The sequence below is a fragment of the Podospora bellae-mahoneyi genome, chromosome 2 (genome assembly GCF_035222275.1).
Source record: "Podospora bellae-mahoneyi strain CBS 112042 chromosome 2, whole genome shotgun sequence".
In the NCBI taxonomy this organism is placed as follows: domain Eukaryota; kingdom Fungi; phylum Ascomycota; class Sordariomycetes; order Sordariales; family Podosporaceae; genus Podospora; species Podospora bellae-mahoneyi.
In genome coordinates, this window is record NC_085881.1 from 2,948,185 (window position 1) to 2,969,671 (window position 21,487).

The following is a 21,487-nucleotide window of genomic DNA, read 5'->3' on the forward strand; positions in this document are numbered from 1 at the left end:
GGAAAAAAAGAAGCAACACCGCGACGAGGTACAAGGTGGATGACCAGTCTTGAGCAGTCGTCCATCATTCGTTGCTGCAGCGCCGATATTGCGTCTGCGTCGCGTTCAAAATGGCAGCAAAGGAGCTTCCCCGGCATATCCTCGACGATTTCGGGGACCCGGTGCCGGGTGACTCGAAGAAGTGGCGGGATTATCCGTATGCGAATTTGCAATTGCGCGAAGCAACACAAGGCGTCTACAACGAGCAAAGCGATGACATCTTCGCCAACAATGGCAACGAAGACGCCGCCGTCATCAATGTCATGTTTGACGCATACAGGACCGTTTTTGACCCAGATCTCGACGAAATTCCGGCAGCAAACAGAGACCTCTACCATGATGTGGACGAACTGTTCACCGCCGATATTCTAAAAAAGTGCCACGACGGTCTTGTTCTGGGACGAAGGGGAGAATATCTGCATGGCGAACACTTGTATGCATTGACAGTCAGGCTGTTGCACTTGGCGCAGAGGGATAGAAACGCCCGCCTAGGTCCAGGAACGGGGAAGCCGACAAGCCGCAAACCCGCAGCATGGTATATTTGCCCCAATGAGGCGAGTGTGATGGTTCCGAGCCCAGTGGATCATTCAGAGGCTCAGGCTCAACAGGCTATAGACGAGGCGCAGCCCTACTTGAACAGGCTGATAGACGCAGATTTGCGCTTCCAATATGAGGATGTGGTGGAGAGGTTCAAACAGGCCAAATTTACAGCCCACTTCGCCAACCGAAACAAGGCTCATTGGATGGCCTTCATCCTCCACAAGCCAATAGATGCGACGAAGAACTGGACCGCATTTTTCTTCGATTCGTCACCACTACCTTTGAATTTACAGGAGCCAGGACAAAAATATGCCAAAAAAGCGTTTGTGAAGTGGCTCGAGATCAACTGCCCACAAGACACACAGCGGGTTAAAAACGTGTCATATGACGGAGAGAAGCCCAAATCTCCTGGCCCTGCCCTGATATTCCTCGACAGGGACATTTCGACACAAAGCGATAACTGGAGCTGTTCCCTCCAGTGTATCTTGAATATCTTGGCTTTTATCCGATATGGGTGTTGGGGTTGGGACATGATACCGCATCTGAGAGGTAAATCGAACAGCGAGATGGTACAAACTATGATGAAAATTCTCCACAACATTATGGCACTCAAAGTCCACAAGAACAACTTAGCGGATTACAACACCGAGAACACTAAAGGCAAAACTTATCGTCAGACACCGGTCCTGTTGAACCGAGTAGACCCTGAAGATGAAGAGTGTAAGCAAAGGGCAGAGAAGGAAAAAAGGAAGAAGGAAGATGAGCGGAAGAGGGGGGAGCAAGCGGAGAGAGACAAAGAGGAGCAGAAGAAGAAGGAGTGGGATGACATGACGCGTATATACGATGAGGCGCAGAGTACTTTACGGACGGAAACCGACGAGAGGAAAAGAGCGCCGGCTAACCAGGTCGTAGCCGAGTGGCCGAACAAGTTAAAAGCGTGGGGAGCAAAGTGGAACGAGACGACGGTAACAAGTAATAGCAATGAAACTGAGGAAGTTAAGAGGAAGGATGCCAAAAGGAAGGAAGCCGCAAGGAAAGAGGCCGAGAAGCAGGCAACTGAGAAGCAGGCAACTGAGAAGCAGGCAGCCGAGAGGCAGGTGGCCGAGAAGCAGAAGGCCGAGAATGCAAACAGAGAGAGCTGGACTTCGGACAATCCAGACAGTTCAGACGACAACTCGGACAGTCCAGGCGGTGGAGGCGGTGGACGAAGTGGTGGAAGTGGCCGGAGAGATGCGCCTAAACGGAAGCGCAGGGAACACAAGTACCAGGGACCCAACAATACTGACTATCTGAATCTGGGAGGGGACAGAATCATCAAGCAACTGAGAGACGCCCGTCAGCCTGTATTGGTCGTGGACAAGGATGTGCCTGCAACGGCGCCGGGCTCAGATGGCATATACAGACTCTTCGATCGGCTTCTCGACCTGCCTGAGGTTGCAATGTTTCCCACCGAAATCCATAGCAAGTTCCCCCCCCATACCTATCCGGGGAACGAACGGATGACAAAAGACACATTCAATGCCTTTCGACATTACGAGCAGGCGCTGAGAGATATAAGGAATGGTCAGGCCGTCCAAAAAGAAGGGATTGTGCCGTTGGCTCTGAGGCAGCTGGCTTCTCTGCAGGCCCATGTGCGAACCGGACTCCAAAGTTACTCTCGAGGGCTTTGGTTCGTGCTTCCCACCCCGTATGTGCTGGTCGTCCCCGAGCCTGGGAAGGTCGCCCCCCCTTTGGTACGGTTGGGAGAGTCCAGAGATCGAAATGACGGATTCTATTATTCCCGTGCTGAACACGAGGCGAGATTCAAAAAGGCGGAATCAACAATCCATTTTGTTTACTGGGAAAAGACCAAGCACTGGGCCGTCATGTTTCGACATCCTGTACATGGACATGCCCTCTACGACTCTGATGTTACATTTCAAGGCGACCGGCTCTCGACGCGGCTGGAGGAAGCCGATGAGGCCATGAAAGCGTGGCTCAGTCATAACGGGATTGCGTTCGGCAAGAGCCTCCGGCCTAACCTTGTCAAAACTCGACCTTCTGCTTCCGAGAGCCACTGGGACAGCGGCCTCTTCGCGCTCCTCAACGTGGTCAGTCGGGTACACTACCGCTGTTATGGCTGGCAGGGGCTGCCCTTACAAGTCTACCCGGAGCATACCAGTATCGCCCTCCGCCGCCGTCAAATCAGGGCCCTCCACAACCTTGTCGGTCTCCAAATGAGCGAAGGCATTGATACCACCAGAAACTACAAGTCGCCAACTCAACCGAGATTTGATTTTGTTGCCCACCCCTACTATCCGACCCAGCGCTGGGACGGCAGAAACGAGAGAGACAATGCCATTGCCCTTCTACGGCCGCCCACTGCTTCAACCAAAAAGCCAGACCGACCGCAGTATAAAGACCGTGGTCAGAATCCCAGACACCTGAAGCGCAAAAAGACCACAGACACAGCGGCCACGCTTGTTCGGGAGATTGGGGAAGGAGAGGGCCATGGTCCGGATGGGAATCAGCCGAGATCGGGGGCGGAAGAGGTGGATGCCGTGGCGATGAGCCAGTTTGATGGCTCAAAGGATAATATGACGACACTACCCGAGTCTGAACTGGAAAACGCAAAGCTCCGGGCCGAAAATGTCAGGCTTCTGCAAATGATCGCAGCTGACGAGGAGGAGATCGCTCGATTGGACGTGATCAACGACGCGTTGAAGAAAGAGGTCGTTGTCCTGCAAGTAGCGCTTGAGACTGAGAATATAAACGTCCTGGATGCAGGCTGGGCGACCGATTGGGAAAAGGAGATATTGAAGAAGACGAGGAAAAAGGCGGTAGAGTAGGTCACGCCCTTTGAGCTGTGGAGAGATAGGGAGTTTGGCCGTCCCGATAACCGAAAAGCCAAGAAAAATGGCGAAGAGTACATCCTGTTGTTCGAGCAAGGCTTTGGTGATGTGCTGGACAAGCTATTGGCCTTGGACGATGATAAATTGAAGGCGTCCCTGCGCAGGTTCCGGGCCGAGGTCACCAAGGCAGAACAACCGAATGCTGCTGATGAGGATGTATTCGGAGCCCAGCCAACGGCCAAACCGGAAAGCAAACCCCAAAAGCCACCACCTGGCTCATATTATGCCACTGATAGAGCGACGGCAGCGACTAGCACAGCGAGTCGTCCAACAACAGCAATAACCTCCCGCACCATTCCCGGGTCCAACATGAGGCCAGGTCTACCGACAATTGAGGAGAGTTCTTCCGGCCCTGCCGATGAAAGCCCAACGACAGCAGCTCAGCTGAGAATGCAAGGTCGACGATCGTCAACGGCTGGGGGTGGCGCAAAGCGTGCCGAAATCTTAGACTTTGAAGAGTGGCTGCTAAGGGGAGGTGCCGTTCTGAGGGGAGGTGCTCGGCTGAGGGGCGGTCGTCCGCTAGGGCAAGTTATGGATGCCGACTACGAACTCAACTGGCGAGCCCGCCGATTAAAGTCGCTTCGGACGTTTTATGGCGAAATGGAGGCGAAAGACACGGAAAAGGGCGATGACAAAGGCGCTGCGTGGGCGAGAGATAGAAAGGAAGATTGCGCAGATATGGAGATGTGCTGGATCGGTTGGAAGCACAAATCCGATGCCTTGCTCGAAGGAGAAAGACAAGCTAGTCTCTTTAGGAGTACGCCCATCGGCGTGGGCGAAAGACCGGACTGGTTCCCGGATGAGGTTGATGAGGATCTTTACCTTGATCTCTTGGACATGGAGACCAAAGGTAACTTGAAGGCCTACGTCTCGGAGTACCATGAGAGGTTCAAGGGTTTGTTCCGGGTCTCGGGCGATAAGGCACGGCGCGGGTCAGTCAATAACACCGATTCACTGCTAGGCAAGACTGCGGCGGGTCGTCGACTGGGCAGTAGGACCCCTCCTCATGGGGGAGGACCACATGCCACAGCGACTACTTCACTGGGAGGAGGACGACGGACCATAGTTACTCCTTCTCAGGGAGGGAGACAACAGGCTACAGTGACTCCTCAAGGGCCACAAGTCGGTGGACGTGTAACGGGAGGGCGACAGCCTACAGTAACTCCTCCAGGGCCCTCTGTCGGCGGGCGTATAACGGCAGGAAGACGACCTACAGTCACTCCTCAAGGGCGGTCCGTGGGCGGGCGCATAGCGGTACGCCAGCCTACAGTAACCCCTCCGGGCCCTACTCAAAGACGACCTGTCGGCACAGCCACGACAAAAGCCCCGACGCCACCTCACCCTTTTGCGGGTTTCACCCCGACGGCACCAAGAGTAAAACCTGCCGTCCCAGGTCAGAGCTCCTCAACCGAAGTCTCGGAAGAGGAAGAGGGGAACAAGATCGATACGACGCAGCAGTCCGTCGGCACCACCACGCCCTCAATGCCGCCGCAGCCGGGGTCTCTACGGCACCTCTCCTTCCAACCTCGCCCGAGGATAGGGGGGATGGTTCAGGAAGAGCGACGGTCGGGGCTCACACCGGATAGGACGGTCCATTTTGCGACTGGGGTGACGGTCATGGAGTATGATGATGACCCGAGCACGCCGGTATACGAGAGGTTTAGTGACGAGGAGGAGAAGGAGGAGGATGCTCCAGCGCCGCAGCAGATTGCGGGGAGGAAGAGGTCGATCGATGAGACTGGGGAGGTGGTGGATCAAGGGGGGAGGGAGAATCCCAAGAGGACGAAGCCTACTGTGGAAGGGGGGTCTTCTGAGTCGGAGGAGCTTTAAGGAAACATGGCAGGATATTGATTGTTGGTTTAGCTTGTTTGGATATTTTGTCTTTTGGGAAAAAAACCGGTTGGGGCTATTCGGACTTTTTCTTGTGTTTGCCGCAGTTTCTTTTGTTTAGTATTTTGATAGGGTTTAGCGGGGAAAATGCATTTAGTATCTTTGCGCGATGGTGACTATTTGAGGTATGTATTGTGACTTGGAAAAAGATGATTGCGATTTCTCCCGTTCTCATCCCCTGTAAATCCAGATAGACGGACGGTGAGTTGCGAACTGGACATTTTCATCACGCACGTGCAGTGGAAGGTTATCATTGTGGTATTCAGGGGTAAGTAAACAAACATTTATTCAGGAGGTGCCAAGATATCTAGCGTGGTGGAGTTGAGAGTGGATCACGGAAAAAAGTAATCGCCAAAAACATACAACACCAGGGATTCCCCAGTGGTCACCCACCTGAGTACTGATCTGGCGATTAGCTGTTTATCTAGGGGAGAGCGGACGGGATCCCGAGCTTTCAGCTATCTATGGTCGTATGTGGTAGAGGTGGTTGGATCGTGGGATTATATGTCCTTTGATAATTGTAGGCGCTGGTTGCGTGAGTGGCGGTTGACTTGGTTGGCAATGAGAAGAGGGGTAGGTATTATAAACGACGCATCGTTATGACTTCGAAGGGACTCTTTCTCATGAGAGAATGGAGAATGAAAAGATGACTAATTTGCGTAGGTATCTAAGCGATCAATTTATACTACAATTGCATCACACGTCAAGGAGAGGGAACATGATTTTGAATGGAGAGACACCATGCTGCCTCTGCAACAGGGGAACCCAACCTGTTGACAAAGCCAGCAAAATCGGCCGATCGGAGACTGATGAGCAACACCCTGGAATGATGATCAGGAACCCTCATCTCGGGCGGATCGGCGACTGTGCGGTTCCAGATACAATTGTATCTGATTCCGTTTGATGCTACGGAATGGCGGGTTGTTGATGCGATCGCAAAGCCGTTCGGCACCGGCTCGGGAAAAAGGTGTATGATTGTTGCGGCCGCGTGGTGATACCCCTGAGTCGGAGAAGGGGGTCGAATACTGCATGTAAAGATGCGGTCGTCGAGCTCGGGAACACTGAGGCAGATGGTATCGAGGAGAGTGGTCACGGTGATGTCTGGCGGGAGATGGGTCAAGTATAGGGATGAAGACTCATTCGGATCGATCCGTGGCGGAGTGGTTATGGGGGTTGCTGAAGTCACCTTGGTAGTTCACCGAAGGCAATCTCGGCTCGGCTGGTTGGTAAGGGGTGGTCTGTTCAGCCTGGTAAGACCGAGGGTTGGCCAGCAAGTCTGGCTGGTAGTACTGATGACCGATAGACTGCCCTGTGGTAATCCTAGCGCCTTGGTAAGGTTGAAGACCGGCGATCTGAGCCGACAGGTGGGATTCATAACCGGGAGACTGCTCGTCAGGCTGGTAGCTGGGAAGATGTGAAGCCTGGTAAAAATAATCGGCCAAGGGCTGGTCGTGCTGATAGAATTGCTAAACGAAAGACTGCTCGGCGGTTGAAAAATGGTGTGACATCTCGCTCTAGGGGTTCGTGAGGGTTGGAGATGGGATGGTCGAAGACAGAATCACCGCATGGGGCGTGGCGCCTCCAAAACCGCTACCATCCGAGGAAGCTGGTGACATCAGCGTATAGGGAGGACTAGAATTGGGAGGGGGCCTAGGGTTTTCTGATCCAACACTTGGGCCATGATGCTTCTAGACAAGTATCTCTCTCTCCAGTTGCTGGACTGGGCAGCCCTCTGCTCTGTTTGGCGAGCTTCAGCCCTTCCACTGGCAGCTTGAGCATTGTAGGAACTCTCTCCTTGCCCAAGTGGTGTTAGTCTTGACCTGGGTATCTATAAAGATGTTAGTTGACAAGAGGATGGCGTCCCATGAGACTTGTGTATTAATCTACCGGAATGTGCCGGGTCGGATTTCCTTGACCGCTCATCATGTTGAAGGCTTTTCGGTTTTGCTTGAACGATATTGTGGAGGTGCAGTGTTATGGCTGCAGCCTAAATGAAGCTGTTGGATGGGTAGTGAGCCGTCAAGATGTGAACGAGATGCCGTGAAGGAGACGATGTGATAGGGATGATGTGACGGAGAGAGGGTGTGAAAGAGATGTGGAAGATGAGATGGGTTATGTAGTGTTGAGAGACTGGGTGTGAAGGTGTGAACAGACGAAGCTTTGCTGTCAGAAACCTCGCTGGCTGTTTGGAAGTCTATTTCTCAAGAAGAAGAGGAGATAGAATTCAAGTTAGTGATCAAATATATATCCTAGAAGCTCGAGATCTGTCGGTGCCACTCGAAGATGTTCACTCCCAAAGTGGGTCCTGGTTGTGATATTCACCTTGGTGTTGAATACCTCAGTCTCTGACCCAGTCCGAACTCAAGAGCAACTTGCTCTCATTCAACGCGTCAACAATAATACGTTCCACCTGTAGGAATCAGATCAAACTTCCGATGAAGTCGCCCATGCTCACTGTGGGAGCAGCCTGTGGATTATAAATACAATTCGGATTGAGGCATTCAATTAATTGATGGAGCATGCTGATGAAGGGAATTCGGATTGTGGTGTTTTAGGACTTTGATAATAGTGTCCGTCAAATTTCATAGTGTCAGTAAAGACAATAGTACGTCGAGTGAGTATTGCTCGGGGTATTCAATAAGATGGCACTCGCAATTGGGTGAACAAGGGATATATCTAGAGGCCAAAGCCATTGCCGAAGGCCATTATAGCTACTAGACATAAGCGGCTCTTCTTAAACAAGATCTTAACAAACTGAACGCCACTATATACCTTGAATATATGTTCAAAACCTAAACCAAAGTGCTGCTGGGCACGTTGTGGACCGAAGAATGGTGACTGCTACGTTGGACAAAGGCATTCACAGACAGCAAAGATGCCTATAAGTAAATAGCTGTGGAATATCGATTAAAAACCTTAAAGGGCATTGTGAGTCAGCTCGACTGCCACACACAAATGCGTGGGCTGAAACACGGTCCTCGATGAACACCGCACATAGTGCAAGTAGCTCAATGTTGTTGTCTGTCAGTGATGATCAGATGAACGATATATCATAGTTCAGGTGACAGCCCTGAAAAACTTTCGGACGAAAAAGGTACCACCACAGATAAAAGAACCCCACAAAACGTCAGATAAAAATGCCGAAACCCAAATGAATCGGATTGCAACTCCATCAACTTAGTGCTTGTTTCTTGGCGAGCGGCCGAATCTTGGCAGCAAAAGGGAGGGAGCGAAATGAAGGTATCATTGTGCATCAATGATGAATACTAAGTCGTCATGAAAATTGATCATATGTGTGCTTGGTGAAATGCTAGGTAGGCCTGAAATAAGCAACCTGTATCAAATGAAGTTGCCATGTCCACCATGCCCATCAAGGTTCATGATGTATTTCCCACGAGCCTGGAATGGTATGCACACTCGGACGCGGTGGTGCTGTCGTCGCCGGCGCTGGTGGGGGCGGCGGAGGTGGTGGAGATGGTGTAGTCGGAAAAGGCAGCTCACTCCCTTCTGCCGCGCTTAGGTTATTCTTCCTCCGATTCAACCTAACCGTCGTCGCAGGCCTCGGAGCATAAATCACCGTGTCCGGCGAAACCGGCCTCTCGCCCTTCCCCCCAGGCATCTCCTGCATCGGATCCGCCCTCTGCATCAAAGTAGGCGAGCTCGCCGTAAAATATGAATCAGAAGCCGACGCCCTCGGAACCAACAACTCCTCCAACCTCTGACTATCCCTCTGCGGCGGCCCAATAGGACTCTCCGGTGTCGGCACACGACCCGGACGACTCAGCTCAGGACTCTTCACCAGCGCCAGAACAGCCGGAGCAGGTGCCTGAAGGATATACCTCCTCACCCTTCCCATCTTTCCAGACCTCATCCTGCTTGGCAAGCTCGACCCACTGATATTAGACGCAGACTTTGACGGCATTTTCGGCCGATGGCTCTTGAATCCCGGGGGCGTCGCCCGTATAGTGCTTTCATCCGTTATGCCATCCCTCCCATCACCAGAAGTGCTGTATGATCCCCTCGCCTGCTTCTCATCGTACTCCTCCTCACTGTCAATCTCCTCATTCCTCGACGACATCCCCGGGATATCAAACGGCCTACTAGCCACATGCACCACAACCATAACCACACTCCCAAAAACCACCCCCAACGAACACGCAAACATATCCAGGTTCAACCTCACCGTCCTATGCCCCCCTCCCCCATGGTATATCCCCACCGCAACGGCAATAATAGCACTGCTCCACATCACCACCGCCAACCGTATCACCACCCCAGCCCAGGCATGAAGCTGGTGCTTGAAGCTCGGGATGGGAGGGTCAAAGTTGAGGTAGAGGCTGTCGCCCTTCTTGGCGGCAAGGAAATGGAGGATGATGTAAAAGAAGGATAATATCGACTGTTTGTCCCACCTTGTCAGCTACAGTCTCCTGGAGAGTGTCAAGAAATACTCACAGCAAACAGCACAAAACTCTGCGCAATACCCACCCCTTCCCTCTTCAGATCCCCCGCGCTCCCAAATACAACCCCTGATAGCGACGCCCCGATGGTACTCCCTATTCCCATGGCCACCAGCGCCCCTAGCATCAGCCGAGGGAGCCATGTCTCCGCCTTTGTTCTCGAGTGGTAGCTGTGGCTCTCGGTGTAGGATGCCCCGCCTCCTGGCAATAACGCCGGCATCCTTTCCTCGCTTTGACGCCTGTCTACTTTGACTTTGTGAGCTTCTCGCTGCCTAGAACAAAGTGTGAAACTTTGGGTCGATGATACGGCGATGATGCGTCGACGGCAAGGTTGCGCTGATGCCAGGCGTCGGAAGGGGATCCAGTCCCTGCGGAAAAAAGAAGAAAAAATGCCCGTTAGAGTAATGAGAGCATGTAAAAAGATGAAGTATTTGCTGGGGGTGCGAAAGAAAACAGGAACTAGAACGATGAGAGGGATAGCATGCAAAAAGTGTGATCAATCATCCTACAAATCCTTCCACCAAAAAGAATGCCCCGCCACCAGAGCTGCCACCAAAAAAAGAGCACATTCTCGATGACGGCGGAGGAGTATGCCAAAGAGGCTGGCGCCCCTCGAGCTGGATATCTGGCTGGAATGCGACGGATTTGGAAGCTGGAAAACAGATGGGCTCCCACAAGCCCTAACCAAGAAACACATCCAGAGGAGCCACAGCTGGAATGTAAGTCTGACCTGAATTGAGCTGGCTATTTTTACTCCAGGAAAACAGAAGGAGTATCACAAAGAGAAACAAAAAGGCAGGGATGTTGTAGAAATATGTCGTTATTCATTGTCCCCTTGCGTCCACAATCTTCTGCATAGAGCAAAGTTAAAAGTCTTCGCCAACCATGGCCTTCTTGGTGCCAGTCCAACCATCGCGCTCGTAGTAGCGGAAAACCAGGTCATAATCCTCAAACTCGTGAATGATGCGATCGATGCGGCGGTATCCATCAATCCGGTCCACCGTCTGCTTGACCAAGCTTCTCTGGTTGTCCTCGACATCGGCGCCATCACTAGGGGTCGCGGGCTTATTCTTGGTCTGGAATAGGGTGACAGTGAAGCGACCAGGTCGGAAGATGTTGATCACGTGGTCAATGACCTCGGAAGTCTGGCGTCCATTCTGGCCACTCGGCACGTTGGTCTCGAACGAAGCGTATGAGCAAATGGGCTCCGGGGTGACATGGACAGTGAAGTAGTGCGCAGCTCTACTGGCAGCATCATCGCTGGACTTGGTGGGTGCAGGAATGACACCGTTGGCGGAATATCCGCAAGGGGTGAAAAGATAGGAGTCGATGCGAGCCTCGGGGTAGACCGAGGTGGGATAAACTTCAGCCAGACCACACTTGTTGGAAATGACAGTGCCGAGAGCATGGCCCTCACCAGATTTGTCAGAGTCCTCCAGGTACCACTGCTTGGCAAGGTCCTGGTCGAGATCCATCATCAAAATCTCGAGCGTCTCGTCATCGTTGTCGTCGAGGGATCCCACACTAGGCGCCACAATGCCTGTGGGGATCTTGGCGGAGCGGGTAGGGCTTCCGCCGGTGCTAGAGCTAGGGGTTCTAGGCGGGGTCAAGGTGGAAGTGGTAGGTGAGGTCATGTACAAATACCAATGATCCGCATTCATGCGACCGACCAGATAGGCGCTACCATTCTCGAACAGTTCGTCCAGAAACTTGACCTCTTCCTTCCAGCTGGAGTGGGGGCCCTGCTGGCGATCAGGGAAGAGGAAGTTCTTGCGGCTGTAAAAGACACGGTGAGGTGTGGCGGCAACGCGTTCATCCTCCAGGGTCTTGACGTTGTGGAAAGGGAATCCGGCATTGATAGCAGCGATGCGAAGAAGACGGCGCAGGCCGAGCAACAGGGTGGTGGTGCCGCAGGTCTTGAGGATAAGCTTGTGGGGGAACACAAACATGCTAGACTCGGAAAGGAGGTAGGCGTCCACATGATCAGAGTTGACGATGGACAGGACCTTGCAGTTGACCATATCCAACATGCCCTCCCAGATGGAGGGGCTGACCGACTTCAGGCCATTCTCTTTGACCCCAGGAGGAAGAGTCTTGGCACTCGGCGCAAACCAGACCTCGAGAAGTTTCTCGGGTCCCTCAAAGGCGTTGGTGGAGTCCAAGTCAGCGGTAATCTCGTGGTTGATGGTGAGCTGGGTCTCCTCAGCGGCGGCGCTGTTGGTGACGTTGGTGGAAGTCATGTTTGGCGAGGTTTGGGGTGTGTCGGCTATGTTCTCTGGTGAAAACGTCCGCGGGACACTAGCTGCCGCTCAAACGAACCTTTAGGTCGCTTGAGAGAGTAGGCCCACAGGAATGGGGTCTCGCTTTAGAGGCTGGCGACGCCAGCAGCAGGTGTTCGGGAGGTGGTATCTGAACGTCTCGCAAGCGGACGTTAGGGGGGGCGGGCACGGAGGGTGACGCGATAGCGCTTTGAGAGCGGAATGTTGGGCTTGCGCTTAAAACAGGCTGGTATTGCAGGTAAACCGATACCTGGGCGCGAGTATCGGAGATGATGGTGGAGTAGACCAAGGAAGGGGTGATAGTGAAGCTATATCGTCGGGATCTAGATTCGAAGAGTTAGACTGGTGCTGGGAATCAGGGTATATGTAGGTCGCGCTGGAAGAAGCATTTAAACAAAGCTTGTCATGGTGAAGAAAATTGTGTGTTGAAACGGGAGGGACGATTAGCATACCAGGACCTTCCAATGGCTGTGCGCATCTCAAGATGGGATGGTCGTCGGTGGTGTTGAAAGTTTGCGCGGCAATGCGATAGGTGCAAAAGCTGTGGTGGGATGCTCTCGAAGCTGCCCCTTGGCACGACAAAATCGAATCGGTCGGAAGATCGGCAACAAGTGGCAGTGGTTTTCTTGTTTTGTTTGTAAGCAAGTAGGTCTACCTGGCTGTGAGCCAATGGCACAGGGAAAAAAAAATAAAAATATCCGGTTGCTGAGAGAATTTTGGCATTTGGTTCTTCAAGTGGGATGTGATTCTTCTCTGCGTTTTTTTTTCCATGGATGGCGGGGTTTGCTCACCCCTGTCAGCCGTTGCCCAATGCTCCCCAGGTCGTGGAAGCTCAGGGGGGTGTGCCGGTCCCACTGTTAGTAGACCACACTCGTCCCTCTATCAACCCTGAGCACAACCCTAACAATGCTTCATCCACGATGAGAATTTTTGGCTTTCTCGACCACGGGCCGATAAGACCGTTTCATTGAAAAAGTCCCGTTACTTCATTGCCCTGACAGCTTACAACACGTGAACCCTGATAAGCCATTGAAGTTATCGCGATGGCATGGTGGGTTATGAATTGATCACCTACGACCCCTATGAGTCTAACCCTCCTATATCACGCGCCCCCTTGCTCAACTGCCGAAACAACATCAGCAGTAATCGTCTTGAATATCGGCGCCAACGAGCAGTCCTTGTACTTTAGTACCAGTTGCGCGGTATCTCTCTTAGCCTCCTCAGCCTCCGCCTCCTTGGCAGCTGCCGAGATATCTTGCCCATTAATAACTGTTCCCTCTGGATATCGCGGCCTCTTTCCCGTCTCGACTAAGACAATAAACTGCTGGTCGATGGGAACACGCCCCAAGAACTTGACATTGAAGTCATCGGCCATGACTTCACCTCCTCCGCTGCCAAAAATGTTGGTGCACTCGCTGCAATTCGGGCAAACAAAGCCGCACATGTTCTCGACAACGCCCAATATACGGATCCCCGTCTTGGTGCAGAAGTTGAGTTCTTTCCTCACGTCGGCAGTAGCCACTGCCTGAGGGGTCGTCACAATTACCGCCCCGGCGACCTGATCTGGCCGTGCCTTTTGGAGCAGTGTCTCGGCAAGAGAGATGTGCTCATCACTCGTGCCAGGTGGTGTATCGATGAGAAGGTAGTCGAGCTCCTCCCAGAAGACATCTGACAAGAACTGACGCACCATGGCTGTCTTTTTCGGCCCGCGCCATACCACAGCATCGCCTCGCCCAGGGAGTAAAAACCCCAGACTCATGACCCGAAGCGAACCAAGTCCAGAAGTTGGATCGGCTTCATGGACAGTGATGGGTAGCCAGCCCCCGGGTGCCTGTGTCACTTTGGCATCCTCGATGGCAAACATGCGCGGTATCGATGGCCCCGTGAGGTCAACATCGAGAACACCGACCGAGTGGCCAGCTAATGAGAGCGACAATGCGAGCTGGGTAGTCACGGATGACTTTCCGACACCGCCCTTGCCCGAGAGGACCTGCAGATTCGTTAGCATGAGTTTGGTCATGATGGCCATGACGATGGCGGGGCAGAGTGCCAAGGTGGGGCAAACGGACAAGGACGATGTGTTTTATCTTGGATAGCGACATTCGATATATGTGCGAAAGTCGAACTTTGTTATTGAGGTCCAGTGCTTACTGAGAGTTTGACCAAATGAGTCTCCGTCAGGGTGGTTGAAAGAGCGCCATCTTGAAAGTCGAAAGGCTTCTTGGGAAATGGTTAGTTTGCCTCCCAAAAATCGAGGTGCCCCCTCCACCCACCGATTTGCGGCCTGTATCGGCGCTTGCTTTATCAGCAGCCAGCTACCCCCATGTCAGTTGCTCACAACGGATGAGCTGCTCAATGACTTTGCTTAAGGCAATCCTTCTAACTTATATGTATTGCAGGCATGGTGAGTAAGAATTCTCTTGATTGGAATGCGCGTCAATGTAAAAACCTACCATTTGGCTCGGCCATGGCGTACGGTAACTCACCTTACCCAGCTTAGACCCAAGATTCGCTGAGACTGGTCCGTGCTCACGGCCCGGCGGCAAGCTCCAACGACACTGGATACATGCATCTATCTCACGCTCGACAAACGTATGGTTTCTGGGTGCAAGTAAATACCTCGCACGTAAACCAAAGCCCTTCGAGATGAGTCGTTTGTGACTCTGAGCCATATAGCCATGACACCACCATTCTCCCTCGTGGCCAAACCCTCGCTCCGCTGCATGCGTAAAGAGCTCCTGCTGTTCAGACAAACTCATGACACAAGCGGTCTGGATCTCCGTCTGATATCCTCCTCGATCATGTGCGATAACTATCACAAGCGTGAAGCACAGCGGAATATGGTGCCAACATGCCCCTGTCCATAGTCCTCTGGAACAAGTATATAGTCGTGCACTACCCCCCAAAGCTGGGTTGGCTCCTCTCCAGGAACTTTGCAGCGGAGATTCAAATCTAAACTCACAAAATGTTGCCTATCGCCACCTACCTCGTCAGCATGCTGGCACTGATCAGCACCGTGTACAGCACCCCCGCGGTTGTCGACAACTCACTCTCCCTTCACAACACCTCATTCCTCGCTGCTTATGACGACTCGGAGTATATCCTGGAATGGACCTGCAATCATGATACCTCGCCAGCCCACCAAAACTCCATCCGGGACGGAATTGATTACCTACGTTCGTTGCCAGAGACACCCAGACCACGGACGACGCCAAAGGTTGTGGTCGCGTAAGCTGCTCTTGGAGAAGCGCTATTACTTGGTGTAACGAGGTAGGTTCAAACCGCCAGAGAGTCATCCTCGGGGACCTTCTACATTCTACTGACATCCAACCACCACAGAACTTCAACACTGGAATCGAGACTACGTGGGAGCACATTGCCGCAGGTGCCGAGAGTCTGCTCACCAAGTGCTCTTACAACGACGGTCGCGGGGTGAATGGAGTGGCGTGTTATAGCACAAACTGGTTTGTGAAAGTTTGGGTCAACGACTGTTGATGGCGGGTTGTTGAAGTCAGTCGTAGCGAGGGAGGATAGAAGGTTTGTCGTAAATTTGCGACTCAATATACCCGTACTGGTTGCCGGGCTGCGTTCTTGAGTATGGCAAACAAATGATGTGATATAGATGTCGGCCGTGTAGTTGTAAAGAGAGATGAGCAATAAAGTGCCCTTTCTACTGTTGCTGTGGCCCAAACCAAAATAACCCGTCCTCCGGCTATTGTCTCCGAAACTCGGCCGCAACATTTGTGTTCAAGTTGTTGCTCTTCCGTGAACAATGATGTAGTCTTCATTTGCTTTGATATCTTGCTTCTCTCGGCCGAAGGGCCCATGCTTATCGAACGTTTGTACGTCAAGGAGCAACAAGATTTCCGCCCGATGTCTTCTCCGCGGTTCATCAGCGGCAGTTGTCCAAGGTGGCAGCAGCGGGCTGCTCCTGCCAGCCGTGCCCCTAACCAGTATCTATATCCATGGTTTCCCCCAGCTCTCGGTCCTTCCCCTCTTTTCCAAACCATCAAACACACACTCACCATTTGCACAATGATATCCATCCTCACCATCGTCGCCAGCGCGCTGGCCTTCTCAAGCGTGGCCTACAGCGCCCCCGCTGAACTCGCCACCTCCAATGGCACCGCCACGGTCTCAGACTACACTGTATACTACGAGTGTAACCCATCCAACCTGAAGTGGGCCGAAATCAAGAACATCCAGATCGGCCGCGATTATCTAAACGGGCTCCCGGGCAAGGCCAAAATCGCCGGAGGCAAGCACTGCGACCGCGTCAGCTGCTCGTATAACTCGGCCATTTTCTACTGCAACGACGTGGGTGATCCTGCTGTTTTCGGTTTATTGCTTCTCTTCAAAACTGACGCTGATTGTGAAAGGATGATAACGAGAAGGAGGTCGAGTGGGAGAGGCTCGCCGAATTCACCTCACTGCTTCTTGACAAGTGTGGTGATCAGAGCGTGGTGAAGGGCAGGGTGTTCGACAGGCCTAACTGGCATACTGAGGTTCAGGGTGAAGCTTGCTAAGGGAGGCTGGGTGAAGTAGTTGGGTGTTAAGCAACACAGGGACGAGCATAGAGTTGTAGTTTCGCGCGGAGCCGCGACTGAATGCATATGCGCTGGTTTAGCACGGTTTCTTCAGAGTTTTATTTTATTACAAGAACTGTGATTGTCCATTTCGTGTCGTGGTTTCTTCCCCATCGAGTATTACCAACTTGCCTGGTGTCCAGGGAGCAGCGGGCGTAATCGGCGTTTCATACTGACTCCGGATATATTCCAGTATCCGGCTATCTGCTCATGGAGTGACAGACGTCGGGTTACTAGCTCAACTTTCTCGTCACCTTCTATAAATTTCTCTCGATTGTAGAAGAAAATGTCGAAGTTTCGCCCGAAATAATCTCCAAAGCCAGGCCCCCACTTCAGGTCTTCTCATGGAGCAGGTCATCATCTTTCCTTGGTTCACTTGAACACGGTCTCTGTGAGATACCACATCTAGGAGTCGGCCATAAATCATGCAAGTGAAAACGATCAGTTGTCTATCACCTTGGAAGAGCAATCACAACGACAGTATAGAGCATGAACAGCACAAGAAGTGGGGCCAGAAGTTGACGGAGGGCAGTGAATGATAGCAACTGTCTACCTTGACCCTTGTATTCTGTATATATACCTAAATCACAGGTAAGTTGGCGAACTGTTCTCCTTCTCTACACGCCACCCAACCCAACCGACTTACAGTTGCTTCCGACACACAGCTTACACCATATTGGCTGTTCTCACCCTTATCACCAGCATGCTGGCCGTGACCTACAGCGTCCCATCTTTCCACGACATCACCTCGCTCCACAACAGCACTTCCTTATACAACAGATCGGCTCCGACTTTTGGCAATAAGGATATCTATCCCAAGAGCTCCAGATATTATACATGCAAAATGGAGGGCAACGGAGCCCCGATCAACAAGATTGGCCACGGACTCAAATACCTCTATGACCTGCAGCCCAGCCTAGCGAGGATTGGCGAGGGCAGACACTGCGACCACGTCAGCTGCGAGTGGGGGTCGGCCATCTTTTTCTGCAATGATGATATAGGTTCATGTCGCGAATGGCCAGGTTGACGTTGTTGAGATCTGTTGCTGATATGAGTTTATCATAGACGAACCGCGTCAAGGCAGTCGAATGGCCTCAGATTGCCGATGCCGCTTTGTTCCTCATCGGCACATGCAGGGATACTTCTGAGGTGACTGTGAAGGGCAAGGTGTACTTCACGAAGTAACTGGCATGTTGAGGTTGTCGGAAGTGTCAGTAGTTGCTGAATGGGTTGGTTGGGATTCACGATGCTGGAGCAGGTGGTCTGAGGTTGAGGATGTGGCTGATAATACATGGGCACTGGTTACTGGATTGTTCTTCTGTCTTTGTCTGCTATGCTGTGGTGATGCTCAGTAAATGTGGTGACGATTAAGGGGGCCCCACTATAAAAGTATAAGCCAGGGGGCGGCCCACTCCCAAGGGAGGGTCCGTGTCGACGTGCCAACATGATCCGGGCTGTCCCAAGAAACTTGACGGCGCCGCATTTGGTCGACCCCAAAGCGAACCTGGTTTCTGGGTCAGATAACGTGTCATTCTTTCCCAGTGTTTATCCTCGAGCATTCTTGTTGCAGTATCTTCACAATTGGGCCATCAACGGTTCTCAGAATGTCAGACTGATCATGACAGTGGCCGCCAATCAGCATGGACGATCCATGGCGCTCACCATGGACTGCGACCGACGTCGACCCCGACAAAGACCACAAGCTTCCCTCTCCCTCTCTCTCCAAATCCGACCTCGCTCCTCCACCGCGCGCGCTTCTCTCGGGCACCAGCTCTCCACGACTCTCGGCGGCAGTCGAATCTTCGCCATGGGGCGATGACGGGGATGGCCTCGGGGACTGGGCCGGCGCTTCGACACCAGCGGCCGATGCCTCGTCGGTTCATTCGGGATGGGGCGGTGGGTGGGCAACGAGTCCGAATCTTGCGGCCGTTCGACGAGACGATGATTCCGGCAGGTTAAGCCCAATCGCGTGGCCTGGCAACATTGCGACGCCAAAGCCAGCAAACGGCTCCGCCTTTCGACAACCCTCGCCCGATCCCTGGGCAGCTGAGTCGTCGGTCGACAAACCGCCAACGGAAATCGACGCACCCCAAGTAATCGTCGATCTTGCCTCTCCTCGAGCGATGCACTTTGAGACGCTGAAAGCCACAACCGGTTTGGGGGCGATTGGCCTGGATGCTGGATGGGATAGTGCCTCGGTGGAAGAGAACAGAGAAGGACCAACGGAGGTCACGGATCCCCAGAATCATGAAGAAAAGCGAGCAGAGGATCCGGCACAGCTTCCGCGGCACAATGGCGAGTTTCGCTCGTACACTCCGTCGAACGAAGGAACAGATCACGACGATGATCATCAAGACTCACCCATAACGTCCATTGACGAAGACCACAGAGGCCGTCAACGAGAACCGGCCCGGCCTGCTGGTAAGGTCCAGGAGCTGGTCGTCAAGTTCGACGGTCTTGCCAAGGCTAAGAGCCAGGAGAGCTTGCGTGTCCCTCGGCCGAAGAGCAGCGGCAGTGGCAGTGTGGGCAAACGGGATGCCTCGAGTGACAATGGTGATTTTGGTGACTTCGAGGATACAGAGGACGTCAAATCCCACCCACCCCCAGATCCCGTGGAACAACCCGTGGCACCTCAGAGTTCGGAAGACGCGGAACGACCTGTCACACCTCCCTCATCGCAAGACGTAAAGTCACCACTCACTCCTCCTTCATCAAAGTCAAAATGTGAAGACGAAACTCCCACAAAGCGATCTCCCCAGGTAAAGTCCAGTGCCGTTGCTTCCCCCGAAGTTCCTATCAGACCGAAAATCGTCCGTCCGACCTTTGAAGTCAATTTGGACCAAGTTGGTGAACTTTTCGAGTCGATGAAAGTTCCTGTTAAACTGCCCATCATTAGTATTGATGGTGAGATTCCGGAGCGTGTCATCACCGACAGCTTCAACGAGATATCTGAACGAAAGCTGTGGTACCGTTTGTCTCGGTTGGGATCGGCGAGGAGACACGATGCTGCAGATGAAGACAGCTACAGACGGATCACTTGGCCGACGTCCACAGTTCGTCAGGAAGTCATTACAATCGTCCGCCGGTGGATGGAAGAAGACTCCATTGCTGGCCGAGTGGCTCTTGGCGGAGGCATATCCAAGACTCAGAAGAATATGTTCGGCTGGGATTCCTCTGCCGAGCCTGTTGGTCTGGATGCTGTCTTTGGCAAGCGAAAACAGGAATCTAGGGCAGCTCCACCCCAGCCGATCCAGATCTCAGATTCCCTGGCGTCTTTTCTTGAACCACCAACTTCTACGACGTCTAGATCAGCCCACAGTGTCGCATCACCCCCACCAGCTGTACAAAGCCCGCCGGTTGCTTCCTTCGGGTGGAGTGAGAGCCCTGCATGTGCTCCCACGCCAACTACAACCCTTGCACCACCCCCACGACCATCAACAGGCGGGAGCGCGCCCTCAGCCTTACCATCAACAGCAGGTCATTCACGAACCGCCTCGCAGCCGGCAGTGTTCGGTGCTCCAAGAGCATTTTCACCTGCGCCAATAGCCGAAGCAAACCATGACGATGAAGACGATGATGAAGACTGGGGTGAAATGGTCTCTTCACCAGTTGAGTCAAAGCCGGCTGGGTTCCAGAGCTTGGATGATGCCTTTGCGGCCCCAATTGCTCCTACTACCTCAGCATCTACACTGTCAGACCCTGAAGCGGCTGCTGAAACTAGACCTTCTGCGAGCGAGCCATGGTCAACAATGGACTTTTCGATGTTTGACGCTCCAGCTCCGGCTTTGTCTCAGTCCAAAGTGCCAGCCGCTCTACCGACGCTTTCAGATACACCTCTCGCCTTCTCTCCCATAGTTGTGACATTTCCGCTGTCTCTTTCAGAAACGCCCACACCTTCACCGACATTCACGCCACCAACACAAACTTCACCACCTCCACCAAAGGTACTTCTCAGCGCACGACCTTTTACACCATCAGTGCCATCGCGGCTGTCAGAGCACATGTCCGTGCCACCAGATCCTGTTCCTCCCATCCAGGATCCCATCCACGATCTGACTACGAGTGACGATGAGGTGGCTAAACAGATCATCGCAAACCTCCCCGACCTGTCATACATGTTGCGATGATACATCGAGAAGACGGCACTCCTTTGCAAATCATAATGTATGTATGTACCTAGGCATCAAGCCAACCGTGGCTGGTTCTGTTCATGAGTATAATGCATGGTTTTGGCGTTTTGGATTCTGCGCAAAACACCCGGAAATAGCTGGTATTTTCCGGCCGGTGAGATGACAGGAGTATATATACTGAGCATGGAGTTTTTGATAGCAATTCAAATCCTTGATCTTCACATGCTCATGACTTTTACCAGGGCAGTTGCTATCCTAAGCGCTAGAATACTTTTCCTCAGAGAAATATCGCAGTTTCCTATTGTGCGGTAGCGTCGCGTATTCGCCCTTTTTCATGCATCTTTTGCATGGATATCCACCCTCGGAAATCTGTTCCCTTGGCTGGAAGAGGGCCAGCCTACCAGAATGCGTTCGGAGTCGCGAGAAGTGCGCGAACAACCCCGGCTGTTGGTCAACTTGGCTTCTTCAAGCTCCTCTCCCCCGCCTTGCTCCCCCCCCAGCACCCCCAGGTCCCCCCACCACTGTTCACCCGTTACAGGGGACGCAGTGGCGTCTCCCCGCACTCTTGGGTGGTTGATCCCCGTCAGCCAAGACGGCCAAGCACTACCCCAGACTTTTAGCCATCTGGGGCTGCTACGTATCAGAACCTGAAGATTTCCAAAGCCGAAGCTGATA

General features: G+C 52.8%; 8 protein-coding genes across 8 annotated transcripts; 5 read left to right on the top strand and 3 right to left on the bottom strand.

Annotated features, from left to right (window-relative positions):
- Window positions 1-110: 110 nt before the first annotated feature.
- Window positions 111-5,300, top strand: QC761_207680 (uncharacterized protein; the record flags this gene model as incomplete). Its single annotated transcript, XM_062876515.1, has 2 exons — window positions 111-3,403; window positions 3,437-5,300. 2 exons carry the CDS (start codon window positions 111-113, stop codon window positions 5,298-5,300), a joined length of 5,157 nt encoding a protein of 1,718 aa, XP_062735113.1.
- A 2,530-nt stretch (window positions 5,301-7,830) lies between these two features.
- Window positions 7,831-10,037, bottom strand: QC761_207740 (uncharacterized protein; the record flags this gene model as incomplete). The annotated part of the gene is made up of 3 exons (XM_062876516.1): window positions 7,831-7,917; window positions 8,133-9,756; window positions 9,813-10,037. 2 exons carry the CDS (start codon window positions 10,035-10,037, stop codon window positions 8,731-8,733), a joined length of 1,251 nt encoding a protein of 416 aa, XP_062735114.1. The 3' UTR covers window positions 7,831-7,917; window positions 8,133-8,730.
- Window positions 10,038-10,683: 646 nt separating this feature from the next.
- Window positions 10,684-12,057, bottom strand: SPE2 (spermidine resistance protein; the record flags this gene model as incomplete). The annotated part of the gene is made up of 1 exon (XM_062876517.1): window positions 10,684-12,057. The coding sequence occupies one exon, from the start codon at window positions 12,055-12,057 to the stop codon at window positions 10,684-10,686; it is 1,374 nt and encodes a 457-aa protein (XP_062735115.1).
- A 1,141-nt stretch (window positions 12,058-13,198) lies between these two features.
- Window positions 13,199-14,565, bottom strand: CFD1 (cytosolic Fe-S cluster assembly factor cfd1; the record flags this gene model as incomplete). Its single annotated transcript, XM_062876518.1, has 3 exons — window positions 14,485-14,565; window positions 14,166-14,316; window positions 13,199-14,086 (listed from the first exon to the last, which is right to left on the bottom strand). Exons 2-3 carry the CDS (start codon window positions 14,196-14,198, stop codon window positions 13,199-13,201), a joined length of 921 nt encoding a protein of 306 aa, XP_062735116.1. The 5' UTR covers window positions 14,199-14,316; window positions 14,485-14,565.
- Window positions 14,566-15,061: 496 nt separating this feature from the next.
- On the top strand, window positions 15,062-15,591 carry QC761_207763 (uncharacterized protein; the record flags this gene model as incomplete). The annotated part of the gene is made up of 3 exons (XM_062876519.1): window positions 15,062-15,324; window positions 15,345-15,366; window positions 15,436-15,591. The coding sequence occupies 3 exons, from the start codon at window positions 15,062-15,064 to the stop codon at window positions 15,589-15,591; spliced, it is 441 nt and encodes a 146-aa protein (XP_062735117.1).
- A 330-nt stretch (window positions 15,592-15,921) lies between these two features.
- QC761_207765 (uncharacterized protein) lies at window positions 15,922-16,783 on the top strand (the record flags this gene model as incomplete). The annotated part of the gene is made up of 2 exons (XM_062876520.1): window positions 15,922-16,413; window positions 16,476-16,783. 2 exons carry the CDS (start codon window positions 15,922-15,924, stop codon window positions 16,620-16,622), a joined length of 639 nt encoding a protein of 212 aa, XP_062735118.1. The 3' UTR covers window positions 16,623-16,783.
- A 602-nt stretch (window positions 16,784-17,385) lies between these two features.
- Window positions 17,386-18,053, top strand: QC761_207766 (uncharacterized protein; the record flags this gene model as incomplete). The annotated part of the gene is made up of 2 exons (XM_062876521.1): window positions 17,386-17,487; window positions 17,928-18,053. The coding sequence occupies 2 exons, from the start codon at window positions 17,386-17,388 to the stop codon at window positions 18,051-18,053; spliced, it is 228 nt and encodes a 75-aa protein (XP_062735119.1).
- A 269-nt stretch (window positions 18,054-18,322) lies between these two features.
- On the top strand, window positions 18,323-21,124 carry QC761_207770 (uncharacterized protein; the record flags this gene model as incomplete). The annotated part of the gene is made up of 2 exons (XM_062876522.1): window positions 18,323-20,790; window positions 21,055-21,124. 2 exons carry the CDS (start codon window positions 18,323-18,325, stop codon window positions 21,122-21,124), a joined length of 2,538 nt encoding a protein of 845 aa, XP_062735120.1.
- Window positions 21,125-21,487: the final 363 nt, after the last annotated feature.